The following is a 27127-nucleotide window of genomic DNA, read 5'->3' on the forward strand; positions in this document are numbered from 1 at the left end:
AGCTAGATGGTGGAAGAAACCGCTGCAGTTCCACTGGAGGATGGTGTTGTCCATGGCTGAGAAAGGCTTGACGGGACTGGGAAGGGAGATTACGCCGCTGGGTCACCTGCTGCCTCCGATTTAGCACCTGTGATAGTGCTTTCCATGGCGTCTGATGGACCGGCGAGATCAAGGTCCTCAGCGGACGCCAGAATCTCCACCACATCCTCAGACGCAGAGCTGGAAGGTTGCGGTGGGATGGCTGCCACCGCGAGTTCCTCGGGCTGAGAGCTCTTCTTGGGTTTCTCACGCCATTCCTTGGGTCACACCGGCTGGGAGGGCTTCACCGATTCAGTCTCCGGGACGGAGGAGAATCGTGAAGCCCTATGACCAGCTGATTGCGGGCACTTACGCCATTGTCGGTCGTCAGGCTTCTCGCTGGCGGAAACCTGGGAAGGGAGGGACCCAAGGGACCCCTTGCGAGCGTGAGAAGCCGAAGAAGTGGGACACTTCTCCGGCTTAGAAGGGGGGACGGATGTCCCCGACGGGTGGGATGGTGTTGCTCCTGAGGTAGGTGGTGCAGGAGCAACCCGGTGGGTAGAGCCCCCCACTGGCGAGGGGGCAGGAGGAGTTTTACTACTCATCGATCCGGCCACAATTGGAGAAACAGACGGGGCTAGCACAGGTGTTGTAGCAGCAGTGTAGGAAGATGTCATTCTCACAGGATGGAGTCGGTCATATTTCCTCTTGGCCTCAGTATAGGTTAGTCGGTCCAGGGACTTGTATTCCATGATTTTACGCTCTTTCTGGAAAATTCGGCAGTCTGGCGAGCAAGGTGAATCGTGCTCCCCGCAGTTGACACAGATGGGAGGCGGGGCACATGGAGTATTGGGATGTGATGGGCGTCCGCAATCTCGACATGTGAGGCTGGAAGTGCAGCGAAAAGACATATGGCCGAACTTCCAGCACTTAAAGCACCGCATCGGGGGAGGGATATAGGGCTTAACGTCACATCGGTAGACCATCACCTTGACTTTTTCCGGTAATGTATCCCCTTTGAAGGCCAAGATGAAGGCACCGGTTGCAATCTGATTTTCCTTCGGACCCCGATGAACGCGCCGGACGAAATGTACACCTCGGCGTTCTAAATTGGCGCGCAGCTCTTCATCAGACTGCAAAAGAAGATCCCTATGGTAAATAACTCCCTGGACCATATTTAAACTCTTATGGGGTGTGATCGTAATGGCAACATCCCCCAACTTGTCACAAGCGAGTAACCGTCCTGACTGGGCAGAGGATGCCGTTTGTATCAGGATTGACCCAGAGCGCATTTTTGACAAGCCCTCCACCTCCCCAAACTTGTCCTCTAAATGCTTGATGAAGAAGTGAGGCTTTGTGGAGAGAAAAGACTCCCCATCAACCCTCGTACAAACTAAGAAGCGGGGCGAATAACTGCTACTGCCATCCTGAGACTTACGTTCCTTCCACGGTGTGGCCAGGGATTGGAACGTTTTCGGATCGTACTTCTGAGCATTAAACTGAGCCCGAGAACACTTAGAGACTGCTGGCGGCTGACCACCAGCGAGAGACGATGTACCACGCTTCACTGCGGGTCATCCGCCCTGATGCCACCTACTCCGACCAAGGGCCCTCCCCACGGGCGCCACCCAGCCACGGCAAGAGGCACCTGGCAGGATGGCCGTTGCCGGGAGTCCCGATACCCCAGGAGGATAGGCATCTACTCCTTGGCATACGTGGGGAGTTAACGGTGCAGGCATCAGTAGAGCGATCCCTGTGTTGTCAAGGGGCTACAACCAACAGGGTACATGGCGGCCCCACCACAACGGACTGGCTACCGTGCTGGATGTTAGGTAACATGTGGTCCATGGTCGCCGTTGGTGCAGAAAGAGGCACTGCACAGTGCAAGGTGTTATCTGCATGCAGAAAAAGAGTCATGCCCAAGAGATGGAGAGCGCACAGGACTGCAGTTCAACGGTGTATAAGCTGGCGAAAGGTCTGATCGCAAGATGGACACAATGCACCAAGTAAGGCACCCTTCCCCAATCGGCACGCTCTTCGGAAAATTTTGAGAGATGGAGGTCAAACCCAACAGGGGACCATCATATAAGGCCGAAAAGTTTGAGACTCCTTTTAGTCGCCTCTTACGACAGGCAGGAATACCGCGGGCCTATTCTAACCCCCGAACCCGCAGGGGGCGGTTCAATGTCAGGTTTTGAGACAGTGTCGCAAATTTATACTCTCAGTGACTGGAATGAGGACTTCTTGGTAAGGCGGATGCAATATTTTATCTTGGATAGAAAATCACTGACAGATGTAAAAGTAACTTCAGTGTACCCCAGGAGAGAATGATATTTAGGATGGGGAGGCACTGACAGATGCAGAAGTAACTTCAGGAATGTCTAATGGACAAGCACTGGGACCCTTGTTGTTCATATTGTATATTAATGACATGGCAGACAATATAACTAGTAGCTACACAGTCAGGCCTTAGTACACAGCAGATATGACAGTGGTGGTCACGTGACATGAGTTGTGTGTGTGTGGGCGCGCGTGTGTTTGTAGTCTTCTTTTTCACTGTGCCCATCTGCACGTCAATGCCTCCTTTATGTTTTGAGTAGCTAACCATCCTTTCAATTTTGTTATTATTCCATCCTGGATTTTCTACTGTTTGAAAAATGTAATATACTATGACCACAATATCGCAATATCGATGAGCCACAACAGGAGCTAGTCAACTAATCAAATTACCTAATGTCGAGTTGGCTTAAGTTGATCTCTCATTCCCGTTGCCAGCTTAAAACTATGAAGTGCGGAACAGTGCAGGCAGAAACACAGGCCATCTACAGAACTCTGGCAACATCAAGATGTTGTCACAGGGACATTTACAAAATGATGTAACATGATTGGTTGTAGCAAGTGCACAAAGTTGCTGCGTTCAGCCCAGCAACTGTCAAGTATCTGCTTATAGTGACTTAGTAGGAATATACAATTGGATGATCACATAGGTTCAGTTGTTGGTAAAGCAAGTAGCAGTCATTAGTCATTGCTTCACTGATAAAATACTGATGAAAAGTTGTTGGTCTACAATTGAGATATACTTGGGTGACCAATACTAGAATATTGCTCAATACTGTGGGACCCATATCAAACATTTATAAAAAGGGATATTGAACAAGGACAAATAACTACAGCACATATGGTGAAAGTTTTTTTGGACCCATGCAAGTATGTCATGAAAATGTTGAAAAAATCTTAACTGGCAGATACTTTATATAAATGAGAAAACTATGAATATCCCATTGCCTCACACATATCACTCCTATAGGGACTGCAAAGACTAATTGTCCCAGTCGCAGAGGCAGCCAAGCAGACATTCTTTTAATGTTCCGTATGTGAATGGAAGTGCCCTCTTGCATGTACTTCACAATGGTTTGAAGCTTATGGAGATAGATTTATTGAAGAAACAAACAATATTATAGTTTTGAGGTCTAATATAGATAAATAACTGACTTGGAGGGACCACTGATTTTTATGTGCAAGGTACTAATCAAAGATCTTACTCTGATCACCAAGACATTCAGGTTTACTGACAGTGTGTTTAGAGGATTATCTGCTATGAACTTTTATTCTCAGATCTATCATGTTCAATTAAATCATGAGAAAGTACAAATGTAGGATAGCTAAAAGGAACATTTACACTAAAAAAAAGTACTGAGGTAAAATGTTTCTAAGCCACCATTCACAGTCTACCAAACATTCTTTTGTTATGGAATGTTCTTATAGAGCGTAAATACTTTAGGATTAAAGGAGACTACTCACCGAAAAGCAGAAGCATTGAGTTGTTGATATGCACACACAAAAGGAAGAAAACTTGCTAGCTTTCAGATTTTATCCTTTGATGATCTAGAGTGAAATAAATACACAAACACCCACACACGTCTATGCACCTACATGGTGCAAGCTACACTGACAATGCCAACACCCTTATTGTGGTGTGGGTAGTGTCGATTGGTGTGGGTGGAGGGAGAGGGATGTGGAAGGCAGGAGTGGATAGCTATTGGCTTTGAGGGAGATGGCCAGTTTGCTGGCTAGGAATGCAGGTGGTGGGAGAGGGTGGTGGGGTTTTGGGGGCAGGTATGAGAGCTGGTACAGTTGTAACTGTGGCTGGGAGAAGGTACACACTGAAGGCTACATGGGGATGTGAATTGAGAGGGGGTGACAGGATGGACAAAGGGGAAACTGTTGGGTGTAGGATGTGGTGACAGCGGGTTACCTGAATCGAGGCCAAGACAATTATGGCAGCAGAGGATATGTTGTAAGAATAACTCCCATCTGTGTAGTTCAGAGAATCTAGTGGTGGCAGAAAGAATCCAAATGGCTCAGGTTGTGAAGCAGCCATGAAACTGAACATGTTGTCCTCAGCTGCATATTTTGCCACCAGGTCATCAACTTGGTTCTTGACAAGTTTGGTGGTGACCATTTATATATATATTTATTTAGTGCATGGCTTACATGGATTTGGTACAAAATGTAAAAATAAAATGTATAAAACAAAGTGATAAAATTTCACAATTTATTCACAAGGATAAATCAGAACATTCATCCTGATGGTCCGCTGGTTGGTAGTCATACCAACAAAAAATGCTGTACATTGTTTGCAGCAGAGTTGGTATATGACATGGCTGCTTTCAAAGGTAGCCCAGCCTCTGATGGTGTAGGATAAGTCATTGACAGGACTGGAGTAAGAGGTGCTAGGTGGATGGATCGGGCAAGTCATGCACTTTGGTTCGCCACAGAGAGATGACTTCTGTGGCAAGGGGTTGGGAGTTGGAGTGCATAGTGATGGACTACGATGTTGTGTAGGTTGTGTGAGTAACAGAACTCTACTAAAATGACAGGATGAATCTTGGGTAGGATGTCCCTTATTTCACAGCAGAATGAAGGATAATCAAACCCCTGACAAAGGATATGGTTCAGTTGTTGTAATCAGGCTGATACAGGGTGAGTGAGCACTCTTTTGTAGCTGATTCTTGGAGGGGTGGTGGGAAGATTGGGAGAAGATGAGGATATGGCACGTGAAATCTGTTTGTGAACTAGGTTTTTTTTGGGGGGGGGGGGTGGAGGTGGGGGGGGGGGGGGGGTATTGCCTGTCTGTGAAGGCCTTTGAGGCCTTCTGCACACCGCACAAGGCAGTTCTCATCACTGCAGATATGTTATCCATAGATGGTTAGGCTGTACAGGTAGGATCCTTTGGTGTAGAGGGGATGGCAGCCACTGAAATGCACGTACTGTTGGTGATAAGTGGGTTTCATGTGGACAGAGGTGTGGATGGAGCCATCAGTGAGGTGGGGGTCAACATTCAGGAAGTGGTGCATTGGGCAGAGGAGGACAAGGTAAAGCAGACGGGTGAATATGGATAGGATGTCTTGGCCCTGAATCTGGCTCACAAAGATATCATCAATGAAACCAAACCAGACTGAGGGGCAGGAGGTTTCCTACAGATGGCCCATAAACAGGTTGGCATAGGAGGGTGCCATGCATGTGCTCATGTCTGTGCCATAGATTTGTTTGTAAACCTTCTCTTCCAAGGGAAAGTAGTTTTGGGTCTGAATATAATAGGTAAGGTTTATAATGAATGAGGTGGTGGATTTGGAGTTTGAAGGATATTGGGAGAACTAGTCTTTGATAGTGGCAAGTCCCTGGATATGAGGGATGTTAGTGCATATGGAGATGATATCAACAGTGATGAGTTGAGATCCAGGAGATAGAGGATTGGGGATGGCGGAAAGTTAGTGAAAGAAGTGGTTGTAATTATGTGGGAGGCTAGATTTTGGGCAACTCATTGGAGTAGCCAACGACAAAGAGGTCTCCAGGACTGTCGGGTTAGAGGATTTTGGGGAACACATAGAAGGTGGATATGCAGGTTTCTGTTGGGGTGAGGAGGGAGATGCACTCAGGTGAGAGGTTCTGGGAAGGGTCTATGGATCTGAGTAGGTACTGGAGGTATGTTGGGCATCTAAGATGGCATCACCCTGGCAGAGCTTGTAGGTGGCGGAGTCTGATAATTGGCTGACGACTTCCATCAAGTGATTACTGTAACTCATCACAATAGTAGTGGCGCCTTTGTCTGAAGGGAGGACAATTAGGTTTGGATCTGTTTTCAGGTTGTGTATGACCATCGTTTCTTCTGCCAAAATGTTAGTGTTCTTAGGCAGGAACCTGGGTGAGGGCAAGTTGGAGGCAAGGAATTCCTGGAAGCTGGCTAAGGGATGGTTAGATGGAAAGGGGGGGTGGGGAAGGGTCACAGTTGGAGGGCAGTATGAACTGGGAGAGGCGAGGTTCAATGGTGGGATCAGGTTGGCTTTTTGGTTTTGGTTGGAGGGACTGGTGGCAAAGAAGTGTTTCCACAGTAGGGATCGGGAGAAGGAGAGTAGGTCTTGGACAATTCCAGCATGGTTAAATTTTGGGGTGGGGTTGAAAGTTAGGCCTTTGGATAGGACTGAAACTTGTGTGTGACTGATTATATTAGTGGAGAGCTTAACAACAGTGTTTAGGGTTTTCTTGGGCTCTGGGTTTTGTGGGGTGTTTGGGGGAGTTCTGGAGGTAAATTGGTCAGCTAGGCAGGGCCTGGGTGCTATGAGGGGTTGACATGGGGTTCACTATGAGGAAGGACGGTTGTTGGCAGAAATTGGTGCCCAAAGGCAAGAACAGGATGCTGACAGATCATGTCTGGGATGCTCTTCCAGCTGTTGGACTGCAAGGGTTTCTATTTCAGAGATGTTCTGTGTGAAGTGAGTATCACTGTAACAGTGTCTTTAAGAGGGAATAGAGGTGGTTCTTGGATGTCTGGCCATTGAGGTCTGTGAGGAATAGAGCCTGGTAGGTACAGGATGTAGGATTGGGTTTTAGCTGAGGAAAGGGATACTTTCCTGAACTTGTAAAGAAAGATGAAGCAGTGGTCGACTGGGATAGGGATGATGTTAGGAAACGGGAAATGACTTGGGAATGGGCGAGTTAAAACATTACATGCCCAGTCTACCCACTCAGCACCTCCTGTTCTAGTCTTGTTTATCCTAACACATCGGAGACTACCTGTGAAAGCAGCCATGTCATATACCAACTCTGCGGCAAACACTGCACAGCCTTTTATGTTGGTACAACTACCAACTAGCTGTCCACAAGGATCAATTGTCACTGCCAAACTGTTGTCCGGAACAAAGCTGACCACTTATGCACAACATGCAGCTGAGCACAACATGCTCAGTTTCACTGGCTGCTTCACAACCTGAGCCATCTGTGTCCTTCCCTCCACCAACAGCTTCTCTGAACTATACAGATGGGAGTTATCCTTACAACACACCCTCTGCTCCTGCAATTGTGCTGGCCTCAACCTCAGATAACTCATTGTCCTAACTTCATCCAACTGTCTCCCCTTCCTCCATCCTAACACTACTTACTGCTGTAACAGCCGATATTTGGTTATTTCAGTTTTTTACGATGCCAGTTTAACCTGACTGCTAAAACCATTCAAAATAACTGGTTTCAGAAATAACCAATTTTCAGTTTGTTATTCTTATTATTTCCTGTGATAAATGTAGAAATCAAAGAAAGATTGAAGAATTTTTATTCTCAGTTTCAAGACACATAGAATCACAATACTAAATGAAATGGGCAAACAAAAGGAAACTTAATGTGAATCTTCAAGTTTTCGAGGCGCAAAGACTGCTCCGTTAAGTTTTGGGAATGCAGCTGCATGAATTCTGCTTCTTCTTCTAATATTTCGGGTGTATACCTTTCAGTCATCATCAGAGAGAGCCGTACGACTGACGCTCCATCCTTTTAAACTCGCGGACCGCGCCACTGCGCATGCGGCCACAGAAAAACAAGGCGCCAGTGATGTTGATCGGCGTAAGGCACTACAAATAAAACCTAAGGTGTTCGTAAGGAATGCAGAAGATGACGAGGAAACATTTATATCCATGGCTTTCCTGCCGTACGTGGGAAGCCTTTCATCCAAAATAGGAAGGTCCTCACTAAACATAAAGTAAAAGTGATTTTTCGTCCACCGGCGAAGATGGCTGCACTCCTGGGTTCCGTTAAAGATGACTTACTACTCCGCAAGCCTGGAGTTTACAAGATACCATGTGAAGGTGGCCTTTCATATATCGGACAAACGAATCGTACAGTCCAAGAGATGTGTACGGAACATCGCAGGTACACTCGGCTCTTACAACCCAGTAAATCGGCTGTAGCAGAGCATTGTGTTGATTCTGGTCACTCTATGGTATATGAAAATGTCGAAATTCTGACTTCTGTTTCATCTTTCTGGGACTCCGTAGTAAATCCACTTCACAAAGAATTTAATTAATAGAGACAGCGGTTTCACATTAGATAACTCATGGAATCCGTCACTTTCAATATTGAACTTACAAAGACGTCGCTACAGTTCAGCTCCCAGTAATACATCGACCTCCCAGCATGGACCGCCGTCTTTGCCGCCTATCAACATCACTGGCGCCTTGTTTATCTGTGGCCGCATGCGCAGTGGCGCGGTGCGCGAGTTTAAAAGGATGGAGCGAGCGCTGGAGCGTCAGTCGTACGGCTCACTCTGAAGATGGCTGAAAGGTATACAGCCGAAATATTAGAAGAAGAAGAAGAAGAATTCTTGCGGCTGCATTCCCAAAACTTTATGAAAAGGAAACTTAGTCTGTCCACCATTCGCTGATTTTCTCGACAAGTGGTAAGTGCTTGAATATTACTGTCCTACTGATTCTAATTTTCAAATTCTACTCTAAAATCATGCTGTAAACAAGGAACATACCACTACTTGGGCTTTACGGATAGTCAACACTTAAGGGAGAGAACTGAGGTTGAATAACTCTCTTTTTCATGTTAGTTTGTCCATTTCCAAGGGCTGCAAGCAGATAAAGACATATTATGTAAACATCGGCAACAGATTGGCGACTGCCTACTTTTATCATAAACTACAAATGAATTGTTTCAATGAATTGTTAAGTTTTAAGTTTTCTCCTCATATGATGTTGCAAGTTTGCTGTGGTTCTTCCCATTTTTAATCTTTTAAAGAAAATGGAGCATTGTACTTCACCGATACTACACTTTGTAAAATACTTCCAGACTAGGGATGGCAAATCTTGTTGATGTCGGATGACGACAACGAGAAACTAATTTATGGGCAGAAGGTGCAAGAGCTACACACTGCATGTGCATGCATACTGAGCCACACCACATGGTAACATGTACACTACTGCCTTCATAATGCTATTCCAATTCTTATGCCATGTTTTTCTTGCTCATTTCTGTTGGCATTGTTATTAAAACAGTAAAGGTCATTTTATCCATTTTCTATTACAACCCAATATTTCAAAACAATGGAAATTTTATGAATAAAATGTATTTTTTTAAATGTTTATTTAAAAACAAAATTTTTGCTTCCTCCTATGGCTAAATGATAGTTTGGTTTTCTTGCCCAGTTATTAGTAAAAAATAAAAAATACTTGTTATAATCGAGGCCAAACAAATACCAAAAAAATTAAATTCACATCCCCACATCACCTTCAGAACACGCAGTTTCCCACTGGCCACTACAATCATGCCAGCCCATACATCTGCCAACACTGCCTCCACTTACATCTACATATACATATGCACTCTGAAAGCCATCATATGGTATGTGGTGGAAGGTAACTTATACTACTACTACTACTACTACTACTACTACTACTACTACAACTACTAGTCATTTCCTTTCCTCTTCCACTTGCAGACAGAATGAGGTAAAAACGACCATTTATATGCCTTCATATGAGCCCTAATTTCTTCTATCTTATGTTTGTAGTCCTTATGCAAAACATATGTTGGCAGGAGGAGGATTGTTCTGCATTCAGCTCCAAATGCCGGCTCTTAAAATTTTCTCAATAGTACTTCACAAAAAGTATGTTGCCTTCCCTCCAGGGACTCCCATTTGAGCTCCAGAAGCATCACTGTACCACTTAGGTGTTTCTGAAACTACTGGTAATGAAACAAGCAGCCCGCATCTGAAATGTTTCAATCTCTTCATTTCATCCAAACTGGTGCGGATCCCAAACACCCCAGCAGTATCCAAGAATAGGTCACACTAGTGTCTTATATGCGCTCTCCTTTATAAATGAACCACACTTCCCTACATTCTCCCAATAAACTGAATCTGACCATTCACCTTCCTTACCACAGTCCTCACATTCTTGTTCCAGCTCATGTCACTTTTCAACATTATGTTCAGATACTTAAATGACAGGACTGCAGGACTGCAGGACTGTGTCAAGGAGCATATTGCTAATGCTGTACCCAAATATTATGGGTTTGTCTTTGCTATTCATCTGCATTAACTTTTCTATTTTTGGAGCCAGCTGCCACTCATCACCCCAACAGGAAATTTTCCCTATGTCATCTTGTAACATACTACAGTCACTCATCTTTGACACCGTCTGGGTCTGCCAGGTGCTGTTGGCATTAGGATGCACTCAGCCTTTGTGAGGCTAATTGAGAAGCTACTTTATTGACAAGAAGCACCTCTGGTCATGAAAACTAACAATGGCTGGGAGAGCAGAGTGCTGACCACATGCCCCTCCATATCGGTATCAAGTGATGGCTACTAGCTGAGGATGACACGGTGATCGGTCAGTACCCCTGGACCTTCCGAGGCCTATTCGGGCACAGGAGGAGGACACTTCCCTGGGGCATACCTCACAATACCACTGTATCTGATGAACACTTGCCTCCGAGGACAACATACTGGGACCTATTACTTAAGAAGTCTTCGAACCACTCAGATCCAGGAACCTATTCTGTTTTCTCGCGCCTTCATTGCCAGTCTGCAGTAAGGTATCATGTGAAATGCTTTTCAGAAATCTAGAAACATGACATCTGACCATTGGCCTTCATCCATAGTTCACAGTATATCATGTGAGAAAAGGACAATTTATGTATCACATGAGTGATGCTTTCTAAAACCATGCTCACTTGTGGAGAGAAGCTTCTTGGTCTCTAGAAAATTTATTACATTTGAACTCAAAATATGTTCAATAATTCTGCAGTAAACCAATGTTGAGGATATTGGACTGTAATTTGGAGGGTCTGTTCTTTTAGCCTTCTTATATACTGGAGTCACCTGCACTTTTCTCCAATTGCTTGGGACTCTGCACTATGTGAGAGATTTGTGATAAATGCAAGCTATGTAAGGTGTCAATGCAATGGACAAACTAGGATCCCACCTGGACCTGGTAACTTACATGTCTCTCTATGTCACAGATGCTCATCACCATGTGCTCTGTACAGGAGTCAATACGATGGTCAAACAACAGTGTGTTTGTACAAGTCTCCTGTGTGAATGATTTCTTAAATGTGGAATTTAAAACTTCGAATTTTGTTTGGCTAAATTCAACTGCCACACCAGATTGGTCAACAAGAGACTGGATGGAGCCCTTAAACTTGCTTGGTAATTTTACATAGACCAGAATTTTCTTGTGTTCTCAGCCAGATCATTTTCTAAGGTACAACAGTGGTACTTGTCTATGCTACAAGCACAGATATTTTCACAGATTCTTGAATCTCTGCTAACCTTTGCCTGTTGTCATCTGTGTGTTCTCTTTTGAGCCAAGATTGCAACAGCCTTTGCTTACCCAGCATTTTCTGTATATCATTGCTAAATCACAATGGGCCTTTTCTGTCTGTAATCCACTTACTAGGCATATATTGTCCAAAGCACAATTTAAAATCTGTAAAAGCTTTGTCCATAATTCATCTATTCCATCATACTGAAACTAAATGATTGCAACTCACTGTCTAAGTGAGATGCTCACAACTACTTATCTGCTCTTTCTAGCAGAAACATACTTCTAGTCTTCTTGACTGATCCACACAAAGTGTTGATGCTAATTAGAAGGGATTACAAGGGATTAGATATTGATTCAATATTTCTAGATTTCCGGAAGGCATTTGACACTGTACTTCACTGATCCACACAAAGTGTTGATGCTAATTAGAAGGGATTATAAGGGATTAGATATTGATTCAATATTTCTAGATTTCCGGAAGGCATTTGACACTGTACTTCACAAGTGGCTTGTATTCAAATTGCATGCTTATGGATATCATCTCAGTAATCCGACTGGATTCACGATTTCCTGTCAGAGAGGTCACAGTTTGTAGTAACTGACGGAAAGTCACCGAGTAAAACAGAAGTGATTTTGCAGCATTCCTCAAGGTAGTGTTATAGGCCCTCTACTGTTCCTTATCTGTATGAACTCTTTAGGACACAATGTGAGCAGCTGTCATAAGCTGTTTGCAGATGATGTCATTTATCATGTAATACAGTCATCAGAAGATACAAAAAATGCAAAATAATTTAGAAAACATATATGTAAGGTGCAAAGTTTAGCAGTTGACCCAAATAACAAAATGTGTGAGGTCATCAGCATGAGTTGTGAAAGGAATCCGTTAAACTTCAGTTACATGATAAATAAATCAAATTTCAAGGCCTTAAATTCAACTAAATACCTAAGAATTACAAAGACAAACTACAAACAACTTACATTGGAAAGAACACTTAGAAAATTTTGTGGGGAAGGTGAACCAGACTAATTTATAGAAGATACAACAGATCTACTGAAGAGACTGCCTACAATACACTTGTCAGTCCTCTTTTGTAGCACTGCTGTGTGATGTAGGATCCTTACCAGATAGGATTAACAGTGTGCATCAAGAAAGTTCAAAGAAGAGCAGAATGTTTTGTATTATTGAGAAATAGGTGAAAGAGTGTCACAGGTGTGATACAGGATTTGGGGTGGACATCATTGTTTAAACAAAGGCGTGTCTCATTGTGGTGGGATCGTCTCACAAAATTCAAACACCAACATTCTTCTCCAGATGCGAAAATATTTTGTTGACACAGACACACATAGGGATAAATGGTCATCATAATAAAATAGCGGAAATCAGAGCTTGCGCGGAAAAATATAGGTGCTGGTTTTACCAGGCTGTTCAAGAGTGGAATAACAGAGAGTTATTGTGAAGGTGGTTCGATGAATTCTCTGCCAGGTGCTTAAATGTGAATTGCAGAGTATCCATGTAGATGTAGATACGGATGTATTAACTTTCATAGCCATAGTTGTTATGATGATATCATGATCACTGATCCCTGTCTCTATACTGATGCTGTCGATAAGGTCTGGCATGTTTGTAACTAAAAGGTCTAAGATATTTGCATCACATGTGGGCTGCTGAACTAGGTGCTCAAGACAGTTTTTGGATAACATGTTCAAAACTACATCACAAGACTGTCTACCCATACCACCCATACTTAGTAGGTTAAAGCCACTTCCAACTAGTATTGCATCATACTGACCATAAACTTTCTTTGAATGAATCTAGAATTGTCACAACAAAATCATGTGGCCACTAAAAACACCCAACAATTAACTTGGTTTCACCTAGACCCATTTTACGAGACCAGGTAACTTCACTGTCACACACCTGCATTCCTAGCTAGCTCCCTCTGAGCTCTCTGCCTCCCACCTCTCTCTCCCTCCACACACACCACCCAGCACTACCCCTATCGCAACCAGTCCACCTGTCACAAAAAGGGCATTGGCACTGTCAATCTAGCTGGCAGTATGTAGGGGCACAGGGTGTGTGTGTGTGTGTGTGTGTGTGTGTGTGTGTGTGTGTGTGTGTGTGTGTGTGTGTTTTATTTTATTTTACTCTAGCTAGTCAAAGGATAAAGTCTGAAAGCTAGCAAATTTTCTTCCTTTTTTGTGTACCTACTAACAACTCAATGCTTCTGCTTTTTGGCAAACACTCTTTTTCAAAATTAAAACCACTAAAGACTATCACGCTGGTGCGATACATTAAATCTCATCTTCCCCAGTAAGGACATACATGAACATGCAGTCTGAAGTATGGAGAATTATTACATAAAACAATGGAAACTCACAGTGGCAATGTGTGCTCCTATTGCAGCAGGCTGGCAACATTTCAATAAACTGGCCAATATATTAAAAGAAATAAAATGAAGCGTGCTTTCAGGAAACAATCTAAAAGGCTGTCTAATAGAAAAATGTATATACATGATTAAGCACTAATGACCATAAATTTAATATAGTGCTGGATATCTCTATAATTATATAAAGACAAGTCATTGTTTAATGTTGTTAGCTAAAATCTCTGAAAGGACATGAGTGATTTGCTTCAAAATTTTGCAATACACTTTAATAAACATTCAGATGGACAATATATATACAAAATCAAATAGAGGTAATGCAGGAGTAGGTATAATAACAATTAAAAAAAATAGGCGTGCGGGTAAGCTACATAGTGAACGCATTATTGTGGCCAACATAGACACAAAGCCCACACTTACTACAGTAGTATACAAGTTTATATGCCAACTAGCTCTGCAGATGATGAAGAAATTGATTAAATGTATGATGAGATGAAAGAAATTATTCAGGTAGTGAAGGTATACGAAAATTTAGTAGTCATGGGTGACTGGAATTCGAGTGTAGGAAAAGGGAGAGAAGGAAATGTAGCAGGTGAATATGGATTGGGGGTAAGAAACGAAAGAGGAAGCTGTCTGGTAGAATTCTGCACAGAGCATAACTTAATCATAGCTAACACTTGGTTCAAGAATCATAAAGGAAGGTTGTATACATGGAAGAATTCCGGAGATACTAATAGGTATCAGATAGATTATATAATGGTAAGACAGAGATTTAGGAACCAGGTTTTAAATTGTAAGACATTTCCAGGGGCAGATGTGGACTCTGACCACAATCTATTGGTTATGAACTGCAGATTAAAATTGAAGAAACTGCAAAAAGGTGGAAATTTAAGGAGATGGGACTTGGATAAGCTGACTAAACCAGAGGTTGTACAGAGTTTCAGGGAGAGCATAAGGGAACAATTGACAGGAAGGGGGAAAAGAAATACAGTAGAAGAAGAATGGGTAGCTCTGAGGGATGAAGCAGTGAAGGCAGCAGAGGATCATGTAGGTAAAAAGACGAGGGCTAGTAGAAATCCTTGGGTAACAGAAGAAATATTGAATTTAATAGATGAAAGGAGAAAATATAAAAATGCAGTAAATGAAGCAGGCAAAAAGGAATACAAACGTCTCAAAAATTAGATCGACAGGAAGTGCAAAATGGCTAAGCAGGGATGGCTAGAGGACAAATGTAAGACTGTACAGGCTTATCTCACTAGGGGTAAGATAGATACTGCCTACAGGAAAATTAGAGAGACCTTTGGAGAATGGAGAACCACTTTTATGAATATCAAGAGCTCAGATGAAAACCCAGTTCTAATCAAAGAAGGGAGAGCAGAAAGATGGAAGGAGTATATAGAGGGCAAATAAACCAAGGCCAGACAACATTCCATTAGAACTACTGACGGCCTTTGGAGAGCCAGTCCTGACAAAACTCTACCATCTGGTGAGGAAGATGTATGAGACAGGCGAAATTCCCTCAGACTTCAAGAAGAATATAATAATTCCAATCCCAAAGTAAGCAGGTGTTGACAGATGTGAAAATTACCGAACTATCAGTTTAATAAGTCACGGCTGCAAAATACTAACGTGAATTCTGTACAGACAAATGGAAAAACTGATAGAAGTGGACCTCAGGGATGATCAGTTTGGATTCCGTAGAAATATTGGAATGTGTGAGGCAATAATGACCTTACGACTTATCTTAGAAGAAAGATTAAGGAAAGGCAAACCTATGTTTCTAGCATTTGTAGACTTAGAGAAAGCATTTCACAATGTTGACTGGAATACTCTCTTCCAAATTCTAAAGGTGGCATGGGTAAAATACAGGGAGCAAAAGGCTATTTACAATTTGCACAGAAACCAGATGGCAGTTATAAGAGTCGAGGGACATGAAAGGGAAGCAGTGGTTGGGAAGGGAGTGAGACAGGGTTGTAGCCTCTCCACAATGTTATTCGATCTGTATATTGAGCAAGCAGTAAAGGAAACAAAAGAAAAATTCGGATTAGGTATTAAAATCCATGGAGAAGAAATAAAAACTTTAGGCACCGATGACCGTAGCAGTCTGGTCCCTTTAATCCCACAAACCAAGCCAAATAAAAACTTTGAGGATCGCCGATGATGATGTAATTCTGTCAGAGACAGCAAAGGACTTGCAAGAGCAGTTGAACGGAATGGACATTGTCTTGAAAGGAGGATAGAAGATGAACATCAACAAAAGCAAAACAAGGATAATGGAATGTAGTCGAATTAAGTCAGGTGATGCTGAGGGAATTAGATTAGGAAATGAGACACTTAAAGTAGTAAAGGAGTTTTGCTATTTAGGAAGTAAAATAACTGATGATGGTCGAAGTAGAGAGGATATAAAATGCAGACTGTCAATGGCAAGGAAAGCGTTTCTGAAGAAGAGAAATTTGTTAACATCGAGTATAGATTTAAGTTTCAGGAAGTCGTTTCTGAAAGTATTTGAATGGAGTGTAGCCATGTATGGAAGTGAAACATGGACGATAAATAGTTGGACAGGAAGAGAATAGAAGCTTTCGAAATGTGGTGCTACAGGAGAATGCTGAAGATTAGATGGGTAGATCACGTAACTAATGAGGAGGTACTGAATAGAATTGGGGAGAAGAGGAGTTTGTGGCGCAACTTGACGAGAAGAAGGGAGCGGTTGGTAGGACATGTCCTGAGGCATCAAGGGATCACAAATTTAGCATTGGAGGGCAGTGTGGAGGGTAAAAATCGTAGAGGGAGACCTAGAAATGAATACACTGAGCAGATTCAGAAGGATGTAGGTTGTAGTAGGTACTGGGAGATGAAGAAACTTGTTGCACAGGATAGGGTAGCATGGAGAGCTGCATCAAACTAGTCTCAGGACTGAAGACACAACAGACACAACAACAACAACAACAACAACAACAACATGGACATAGGCTGGATATTTTAAAAATATATATGTTATGTGGTGTCACCACCAGACATCACACTTGCTAGGTGGTAGCCTTTAAATCGGCTGTGGTCTGGTAGTATACGTCGGACCCGCGTGTTGCCACTATCAACGATTGCAGACCGAGCACCGCCACACGGCAAGTCTAGAGAGACTTCCTAGCACTCGCCCAGTTATTCAGCCGACTTTGCTAGCGATGGTTCACTAACAAAATACACTCTCATTTGCCGAGACGACAGTTAGCATAGCCTTCAGCTGTGTTATTTGCTACGACCTAGCATGAGGCCATTATCAGTTACTATTGATACTGTGAATCATGTCAAGAGTGACGTTCGTCATTACTGGATTAAAGCTAAGTATTCCACGAGCTACGTCCATTGTTTCTAAATTCTAATTTCCTTGTCCTGTTCCAGACCTCACGCCAGCCTGCGTGAGCTAAATTGCGTGCCTTTCGGTCTCCTCTAGTAACACGGTGTTGGCTCTCCTGCCAACCACAACATGTTATATATTGTATACAAGTATACAGATTGCTGGCAAAACTGTCGAAACATTTTAACCAATTTACTGCAAATATTTACATGATATGCTAATAAACCTTTGGACGGACAAAGACTACATATTTTTAATATACAGGGTGTTTCAAAAATGACCGGTATATTTGAAACGGCAATAAAAACTAAGCGAGCAGCGATAGAAATACACCGTTTGTTGCAATATGCTTGGGACAACAGTACATTTTCAGGCGGACAAACTTTCGAAATTACAGTAGTTACAATTTTCAACAACAGATGGCGCTGCAAGTGATGTGGAAGATACAGAAGACAACGCAGTCTGTGGGTGCGTCATTCTGTACATCGTCTTTCTGCTGTTCACAACGTGCAAGTGTGCTGTGGACAACATGGTTTATTCCTTAGAACAGAGGATTTTTCTGGTGTTGGAATTCTACCGCCTAGAACACAGTGTTGTTGCAACAAGACGAAGTTTTCAACGGAGGTTTAATGTAACCAAAGGACCGAAAAGCGATACAATAAAGGATCTGCTTGAAAAATTTCAACGGACTGGGAACGTGACTGATGAACCTGCTGGAAAGGTAGCATGACCGCGTACGGCAACCACAGAGGGCCACACGGAGCTAGTGCAGCAGGTGATCCAAAAGCGGCCTCGGGTTTCCGTTCGCCGTGTTGCAGCTGCGGTCCAAATGAGGCCAACATCCACGTATCGTCTCATGCGCCAGAGTTTACACCTCTATCCATACAAAATTCAAACACGGCAACCCCTCAGCGCCGCTACCATTGCTGCACGAGAGACATTCGCTAACGGTATAGTGCACAGGATTGATGACGGCGATATGCATGTGGGCAGCATTTGGTTTACTGACGAAGCTTATTTTTACCTGGACGGCTTCGTCAATAAAAAAAACTGGCGCATATGGGGAACCGAAAATCCCCATGTTGCAGTCCCATTGTCCCTGCATCCTCAAAAAAGTACTGGTCTGGGCCGCCATTTCTTCCAAAGGAATGATTGGCCCATTTTTCAGATCCGAAATGATTAATGCATCACGCTATCTGGACATTCTTCGTGAATTTGTGGCGGTACAAACTGCCTTACACGACACTGCGAACACCTCGTGGTTTATGCAAGATGGTGCCTGGCCACATCGCACGGCCGACGTCTTTAATTTCCTGAATGGGTATTTCGATGATAGTGTGATTGCTTTGGGCTATCCGAAACATACAGGAGGCGGCGTGGATTGGCCTCCCTATTCGCCAGACATGAACCCCTGTGACTTCTTTCTGTGGGGACACTTGAAAGACCAGGTGTACCACCAGAATCCAGAAACAATTGAACAGCTGAAGCAGTACATCTCATCTGCATGTGAAGCCATCCGCCAGACACGTTGTCAAAGGTTTCGGGTAATTTCATTCAGAGACTACGCCATATTATTGCTACGCTTGGTGGATATGTGGAAAATATCATACTATAGAGTTTCCCAGACCGCAGCGCCATCTGTTGTTGACAATTGTAACAACTATAATTTCGAAAGTTTGTCTGCCTGAAAATGTACTGTTGTCCCAAGCATATTGCAACAAACGGTGTATTTCTATCGCTGCTCGTTTAGTTTTTATTGCCGTTTCAAATATACCGGTCATTTTTGAAACACCCTGTATATGGTATAAAAATATATATTCAAGATGTATATTACTACACCAAGATAGTCTGATGTTCAATATCGTTACCAAAAATCTTGAAAAGTTATTGACTGTTATACTTCACATTTTTACATGATACTCTGATGAACATTTGGAAGGACATGGGGCACATTTTTAATAATATATGTATATCTATACTACTATATAAAAACAGAATATAATTTAACATTGTTACAAAAATTCTCGAAGAGTTCTTGATAAGTATTACTTCAGACTTTTACACAAAGCTCTCTAATAAACACTCAGGTGGTAAAAGGCCACATATATAAATATGCATAAAACATGTACAGGGGAAACATTATTATCAAAAATCTTGGAAGGTTCTTGATCGATTTACTTCAAATTTTTACACGATACTCTAATAAGCACTCGGACAGACATTGTCCGTATGTAATATTAAACAACAATGTGCAGGTATTCTGTTAAAACCAAATGAGAAAAAGAAAATGCTGTGCTGTGAAAATGTGCCGTATAGTTTTCCTTTTCACAGTCAGTTACAATTGCAATAGTGGGACATTTACAGCATTAGACAAATGGTTTCTCCCATATATGAAATTTGTCCTTACATTTAATTTTAAACAAATATTGTGTGCACAAGAATGTGCTGTTTTGTTTTTTTCCTCAGAGTCAGTTTTAACAGAAAACATGAAAGTTGTATATATGGCTTATTGTCTTACGATTAGAACACTACTACAGAACTTAAATCATCCAAAACTTTATAACAGTACATGTCCACAGAGTAAACAATGTGAAATACGGTCATTGAAGCTACTATCCTCACAGATCCAGCTACTAGAGAGGCCTCTCTCACTCTCCATATACCAATGGTCCAACCAATTTACTCCCTTATTTTAAGCAATTTCAGTTCCCAGTCAGGGTTTTGTTTGCAATAACAATAAATAAGGCTCCAGGTCAGAGAGAAGGGACAGGAGGACATGGATGGGGAGGGGGAGATGGCACAGGAAACAGACACAGAGAGGAGGAAGGAGAAGATAAGGTGAGAGGGGGAGGAAGAAATCGAGAAAGTGAGGGGGAAGAGGTGATGCACAGGGAGAGGGGGAAGAGGTGATGGGCAGAGAGAATGGGAATGAGGATGAGATGGACACAGAGGGAGGGAGGAGGAGACAGAGAGATGGAGGAGGTAATTAGGATGTATACCCAATTCCAATAAATATTTAACCACTGTGAAGCACTGCCAGGTTTGCTCTTTTTTATATATATAAATCACTACTACCTTCTCTTTAAGATCTCGAACATGGCAGTAGTTGTCAACTACAGAATTGCGGATACAATGGGAATTATAAAGCCAACCAGTTGCAATCCAACATTTTATTCAAACCTTTGCCTTGGTTTCAACAGATATAAACCTGTTTTGCTCAGAAGAAATAATGACTCAAGTTGTCTGTCTGTGTGTATGATGCACATCTGCCTTAGAATTTACATGGATTATTTTACTGTTGACTAAGCCTCAAGGGTATGGCACAGAATTTATATGGATCATTTTATTGTTTGCTAAGCTTCATTTCTCTTTCCGCAAAATATGTAACATGCGTTATTACTTCTTCTGAGGACGACAGGTTTATTTTTATCAAAAACTAGGTAAAAGTTTGAATTAATTTTTGGCATGCAACTGGTTGGCTGTATAATTCCCATTGTATCCATATCTCTTCAGCAAGGGATCTTACATAATTATTGTAAATATACTTTGTATTCATTGAACATATAACAGTCAAATATAAAATGACACTTCAAGCAGAACAGTGTCCAAGACATAAATATCAGAATGTATAAAACTACGTGACACTTCTAATATTCTCAGCTAGAAATTTCAAAGAGAGACCTCAGCAACGAACAAACAAATACTACAGAAATATCTCACTGTCAAAGCTGCTTAGTCTTTTTGAGAACTGTGTATTGAAACACCTTTAACCTCTACCGTCAGGTCTAGAAACAAGAATAATGAGTCAGTTTGCTCCACTTTGATCAATTCAATAACTTAACAACTTACTTAGTTATCAGTGGTAAGTATTTCAAAGACACAGTTAAGTTTCAGAACAAATATAAATTACAGCAGGATAAACACTTGTGGCTGTTCTTGCAAAGTAAATCTAATTTACAACTTGCCCAGAGAACATCAGGATACTGGCACCACAAAGAATAGCCTAATGAATAAAATGTCAGTACAAGTACAGGAAAGTGAGGAAATGACCACTAATATACCTTACCTTGCATGCCTGTATCATTTTGGCAACTTCTACTTTAGTCTTCCCTTTCACTGACTGGCCATTTACACCAACAAGCTCATCCCCACTTTGTAATGTGCCATCCTTTGCTGCTGGGGTGTTGTCAAATACCTGGTGTATAAATGAAGGAATTTACTTGATGGTAATAAAGTAAAAAATGGGTGTAAACAATAACATACACTAGTGTCCAAAATTAAAATAACAAATGGAAATTTTGCAAGGTTGTGTTTATTTTGCCACAAAACAGTATAAAAAGGTGAAATAAAGTAGAAACAATGTAAACAATACAGAATGTAATTAACTGCAACATGCATAATGGTAGACAAAAATGTTCATTTTTTTCCAACTTAATGGATTTGCATGCACGTTCTGACTAATTAATGTGCTCAGTATGGGATGTGACCACCTCTGGCATCAATACAGGTTTGACAACAATGGGACATGCTGTGAATGATGTCATCAATCTCAAGTTGAGGCAATAATGCCTATTCTTCCCGCAGAGCTGCTGCCAACTCCTGGAGAGTGGTGGGTGGATGCTGACATGATGCAACCAGTCTCCCTAGTGCACCCCACACATCCCCTCTATGGGATTCAAATCGGGAGAGCAAGCAGGCCACACCATGCCTGCAATATCTTCCAGTTCCAAAATGACATTAACCACCTATGCTCTATGAGGTCGGGCATTATCATCCGTCAATACGAAGTCTGGGCCCACAACACCTTGCAACAACCGTGTGTGAGATCCCAAGATCTACTTGCTTTACCTAACAGCAGTTACATCTTGCTGGTTCACCCGTACAATTTCATAAAGAGGTGTTTGAGTGGTCAGCATAATCCCTGCCCACACCATTAGGGGCTCTTTCCACATGTTAGGATCCCGAAATCATGTTCCACGTACCCACCAGATGTGAATCCGTCAAGAATCGCTCTCCAGACCAAATCAGGACTCATCTGCAAAAAGAACATTGGCCCACCATTTGACAGTCCAGGTGGCATGTTGACAGCTCCACACTGGATGTTCCTTTCTGTGAAGACATGCCAAGAGGTAAACAGACAGCAGGTATCCAACAGTAAAGGCCACTCCGCTGAAGCTTTCTGCACACCGTTTGCCTCAATACAACATGGCCAGGGGATGCTCAAGGTCAGATGACAGTTAAGGTGCAGTATAAAGGCAGTACCATCATGCTCTTACAGCCAAATAATAATCCACTTTTTCTGCTGTTCCATTGCTCGGCTCTGTACTGGTCTCTGTGATACAGTTTCAGTCTCTATAAACTATCACATCATCTGAGAAACAACAGGAAGATTCACATTAAGCGACTGGGCCACATGAGTTTGCAACTCTCCTGCTTCCATTCTTCCTATGGCCCTCCGCAGCAATGTCCTGCACCATCTATGACTGTATACACAGTGACTGTGAATGTGGGACTACCCTGCAAACAATACCACACTTGATCATGCCCTGATGTCATTGCTGGTGTGGTTGTCCATTGACCGGAATGCCATCTTCCATGCAGAACACGATTGTAATGACATCTGTTGACAGTTTGTATGATTATATTGTGAGTTAGACACAGGATGAGAAAAAGTAGTTTGTTGCTTTAATTTTGGACACCAGTATATTTTAATAAACAATGGATGAAAATCAAGGAAAATGCTATGGCAAATAAGAAAAATAGGAATATCCCCATGAGCTCATTAGAGAAGGAAAAATGCAAATCAATAAAATTTTGGTGAAATGGCACTTTCACTCTTTAGATTTTACACTGATAAGAACACAAGTCGCACACAATAATGTATTACAACTGTAGGATGCAGAGCTTTGGTTTGTCTCAACTGAGCAATTGATATGTGTGTTTTATTGCTTGTTAGAAACAAATAATTTTTAAGTTGTAATATCATCAACTTTAACACAATGAACATACTTTATTATGTTGTTGTTGTTGTGGTCTTCAGTCCTGAGACTGGTTTGATGCAGCTCTCCATGCTACTCTATCCTGTGCAAGCTTCTTCATCTCCCAGTACCTACTGCAACCTACATCCTTCTGAATCTGCTTAGTGTACTCATCTCTCGGTCTCCCTCTACGATTTTTACCCTCCACACTGCCCTCCAATGCTAAATTTGTGATCCCTTGATGCCTCAAAACATGTCCTACCAACCGATCCCTTCTTCTAGTCAAGTTGTGCCACAAACTTCTCTTCTCCCCAATCCTATTCAATACTTCCTCATTAGTTACGTGATCTATCCACCTTATCTTCAGTATTCTTCTGTAGCACCACATTTCGAAAGCTTCTATTCTCTTCTTGTCCAAACTAGTTATCGTCCATGTTTCACTTCCATACATGGCTACACTCCAAACAAATATTTTCAGAAATGACTTCCTGACACTTAAATCTATATTCGATGTTAACAAATTTCTCTTCTTCAGAAACGCTTTCCTTGCCATTGCCAGTCTACATTTTATATCCTCTCTACTTCGACCATCATCAGTTATTTTACTTCCTAAATAGCAAAACTCCTTTACTACTTTAAGTGTCTCATTTCCTAATCTAATTCCCTCAGCATCACCCGATTTAATTGGACTACATTCCATTATCCTCGTTTTGCTTTTGTTGATGTTCATCTTATATCCTCCTTTCAAGACACTGTCCATTCCGTTCAACTGCTCTTCCAAGTCCTTTGCCGTCTCTGACAGAATTACAATGTCATCGGCGAACCTCAAAGTTTTTACTTCGTCTCCATGAATTTTAATACCTACTCCAAATTTTTCTTTTGTTTCCTTTACTGCTTGCTCAATATACAGATTGAATAACATCGGGGAGAGGCTACAACCCTGTCTCACTCCTTTCCCAACCACTGCTTCCCTTTCATGCCCCTCGATCTTATGACTGCCATCTGGTTTCTGTACAAATTGTAAATAGCTCATTACTAAAACATACCCTGCCTTGTTAGCAAATGGCAAGTGTGTTTCACTTCTTCACAGACTAATGAGAATGGATAAGAGCACTTCTTTTATACAGACTTAAACAAACTATCAGTACAACAGCAGAAGGGAAAAATTGGTGGAAGTTCTTCCACAAAACTTGCATCAACATTGACTTTTATATTATTCTGTACCACCAAACCAGTGTTCAGTATATGAGAAGTAGTAGCTTCTCTCTCTAGACTTTGTCTTTGTTATTTTCACTGCAGATCAAGAGATGTGCACATGGCAAGCCAAGCCACATAATCCATTTTCATCAGTTTTACCATTTTGGTTCCCATATCAGAAGCATATGGAGGAACAGACTCTACATTATCATGAAGAAAATGGAGCAAGAGTACACAATATCAACATTTTCTTTTTCACTGAATAGCACTCTGTCAATTTTTCGAATTGGTATGTTCTGCTTATATGACTGAAGCAGATTGTTTGTCTCTCCTGTTTCTTATATGATTTGGACCACTGTTAAGAACAAAAGCTTCCTAATAATTATGTGTCCTGTCCAAACAATAACAACAACATATACTAACATAACATATACTCAAAACAGTCACAGCACCATCACAAACCAAAACAGCACCTACTGCCATATCATAATGAATAAACATAAAATAACATAAAAAGTACAGAGCTCAAGCATTCAAGAAACATCCTTTGTTTGAAAGACTTTCAGGCTGTATAGCTACAGGCTACATTAAGAATGCATTTAACCCCTTAAGAGACAATAGAGGAGATTTGTGTGTGTGCTTTTACAGGGATGAAAAGCTCAAGGATGACAGGAACCAACACCTTATTTAGTGTGTGGTTCCTATTCTATCCCTCCCTCTATACAGTGAGTTGTTATCTTTGCTCACAACTTTGTTAATGAATTTCTATTTGTCAAGTGAAATGAATTGTCAAGCAGCCACACTCATCTACCTTGTGATTTTGCACTTTAACTTTTTGTCCTATTCTGCCTTGACACACTACAGACTAATTTCACATACGTATTGCTCCACAAAAAATGAAAAATTCAATTAAAACTATAGTACCTGCACAATATAAAGACAAGGACACAATGGTGCTCCTCCTCCAATGCTAATTCCAATCAAATTTGAATTGTCCTTTGTAATAGTGACACTCCCAGATGTCACTGTCATGCCCCTAAAACATTCCACAACATTTAAGTACACTGGCACGTAATAAGCAGTGCAAATAAGAAAAAATAGGATGATAAATCACTCACTATTTGTGGATCAGATATTTCTAAATACTTCCAAATATATTATGTTCTACACTGTTACTACATGTCAGCATAAAACAATATTATAAGACACTGCTAGCACAATGATGAAGCACATTGCTTCACATGATACAATTAATAACAGCAAAGTTACATTTAACACGATATTATGAGGACTTCCTATAACCAGCTAACCATGCATGCTACATTCTCACATGTTCTCTAAAGGTCCTAAGCTTCAAGTTAACATAAAGGGAAAATTTTAATAAAGTCCATTACACTTGTATTTACTTTGTATGTAAGGTGGGTATCACTTTGAGCTTCCCCTTCTTGTTGAACATAACTGCAGTCTTCTTCTTCTGGCTCTTCTGCATCCGCTCAATTATTGCAAGAGGAAGTACGATACACACCATACAATATTAGGCAAAAATGATGCAAATAATTTGCATTTTTTGATTAAGAACAAGCATGTACCACACAGCAACTCAATAGTTGTTTTTTGTAGTTTTTGGTCTGAAAACCAGTTTTCTTCAGTTCTTCTCACTACGCTATCATCATCCTACTGTTGATATGTTTGTCTAGCACTGACAGAGGTATAGACTGACTCACTTGCTAACCTTGTCGGTGTAAGTTGTGTGGTGAGACTCCAATTGCTCCCCATCTTCACCCTATACTTTTTTGTGTACATAAAAATGTGCACTTATTTTAAAGTGACTATACTTTGTACTCAGTTCTGTAGTTTCTGTATTACTATCAGACACTTACAATTGCAATCATTAATTTAAAGTTCATAAAAATAAGACAAACCTATGAAGGCCACGATGAAGTTGTGTTCAACAAGTTATCTGAAAATGGCTTTTTAAAATGTCTGTCACAATGTTTTATTATTATTATTATTATTATTATTATTATTATTATTATTATTAACTGGACAAAAATATTGCACTGGAGAAGAATTCATATCCTGCTCCAGTAAACAGTTGTCTACTAAATCAACAATGAAACTCTTTGTGAAAAATCAGTAATAAAAGGAAATCAGTAATAAAAGGTTTAAGATATCTACATCTACATCTACATCCATACTCCGCAAGCCACCTGACGGTGTGTGGCGGAGGGTACCCTGAGTACCTCTATCGGTTCTCCCTTCTATTCCAGTCTCGTATTGTACGTGGAAAGAAGGATTGTCGGTATGCTTCTGTGTGGGCTCTAATCTCTCTGATTTTATCCTCATGGTCTCTTCGCGAGATATACGTAGGAGGGAGCAATATACTGCTTGACTCTTCGGTGAAGGTATGTTCTCGAAACTTTAACAAAAGCCCGTACCGAGCTACTGAGCGTCTCTCCTGCAGAGTCTTCCACTGGAGTTTATCTATCATCTCCGTAACGCTTTCGCAATTACTAAATGATCCTGTAACGAAGCGCGCTGCTCTCCGTTGGATCTTCTCTATCTCTTCTATCAACCCTACCTGGTGCGGATCCCACACTGCTG

At 41.6% G+C, this 27127-nt stretch overlaps 1 protein-coding gene across 4 annotated transcripts in view; it reads right to left on the reverse strand.

The window, feature by feature from the left end:
• The window catches only part of LOC126356069 (PRKCA-binding protein), a 127882-nt gene that overhangs the window by 83241 nt on the left and 17514 nt on the right, over nucleotides 1–27127 (reverse strand). For all 4 annotated transcript variants that reach the window (XM_050006771.1, XM_050006770.1, XM_050006769.1 and 1 more), the window contains 2 exons: nucleotides 25448–25559; nucleotides 21415–21543 (listed from right to left, as the gene is read on the reverse strand). In XM_050006771.1, coding sequence (XP_049862728.1) covers nucleotides 21415–21543; nucleotides 25448–25559 — 241 coding nt within the window. The remainder of the gene's footprint in view (nucleotides 1–21414; nucleotides 21544–25447; nucleotides 25560–27127) is intronic.

This window comes from Schistocerca gregaria, chromosome 3 (assembly GCF_023897955.1).
Source record: "Schistocerca gregaria isolate iqSchGreg1 chromosome 3, iqSchGreg1.2, whole genome shotgun sequence".
NCBI classification, from domain to species: domain Eukaryota; kingdom Metazoa; phylum Arthropoda; class Insecta; order Orthoptera; family Acrididae; genus Schistocerca; species Schistocerca gregaria.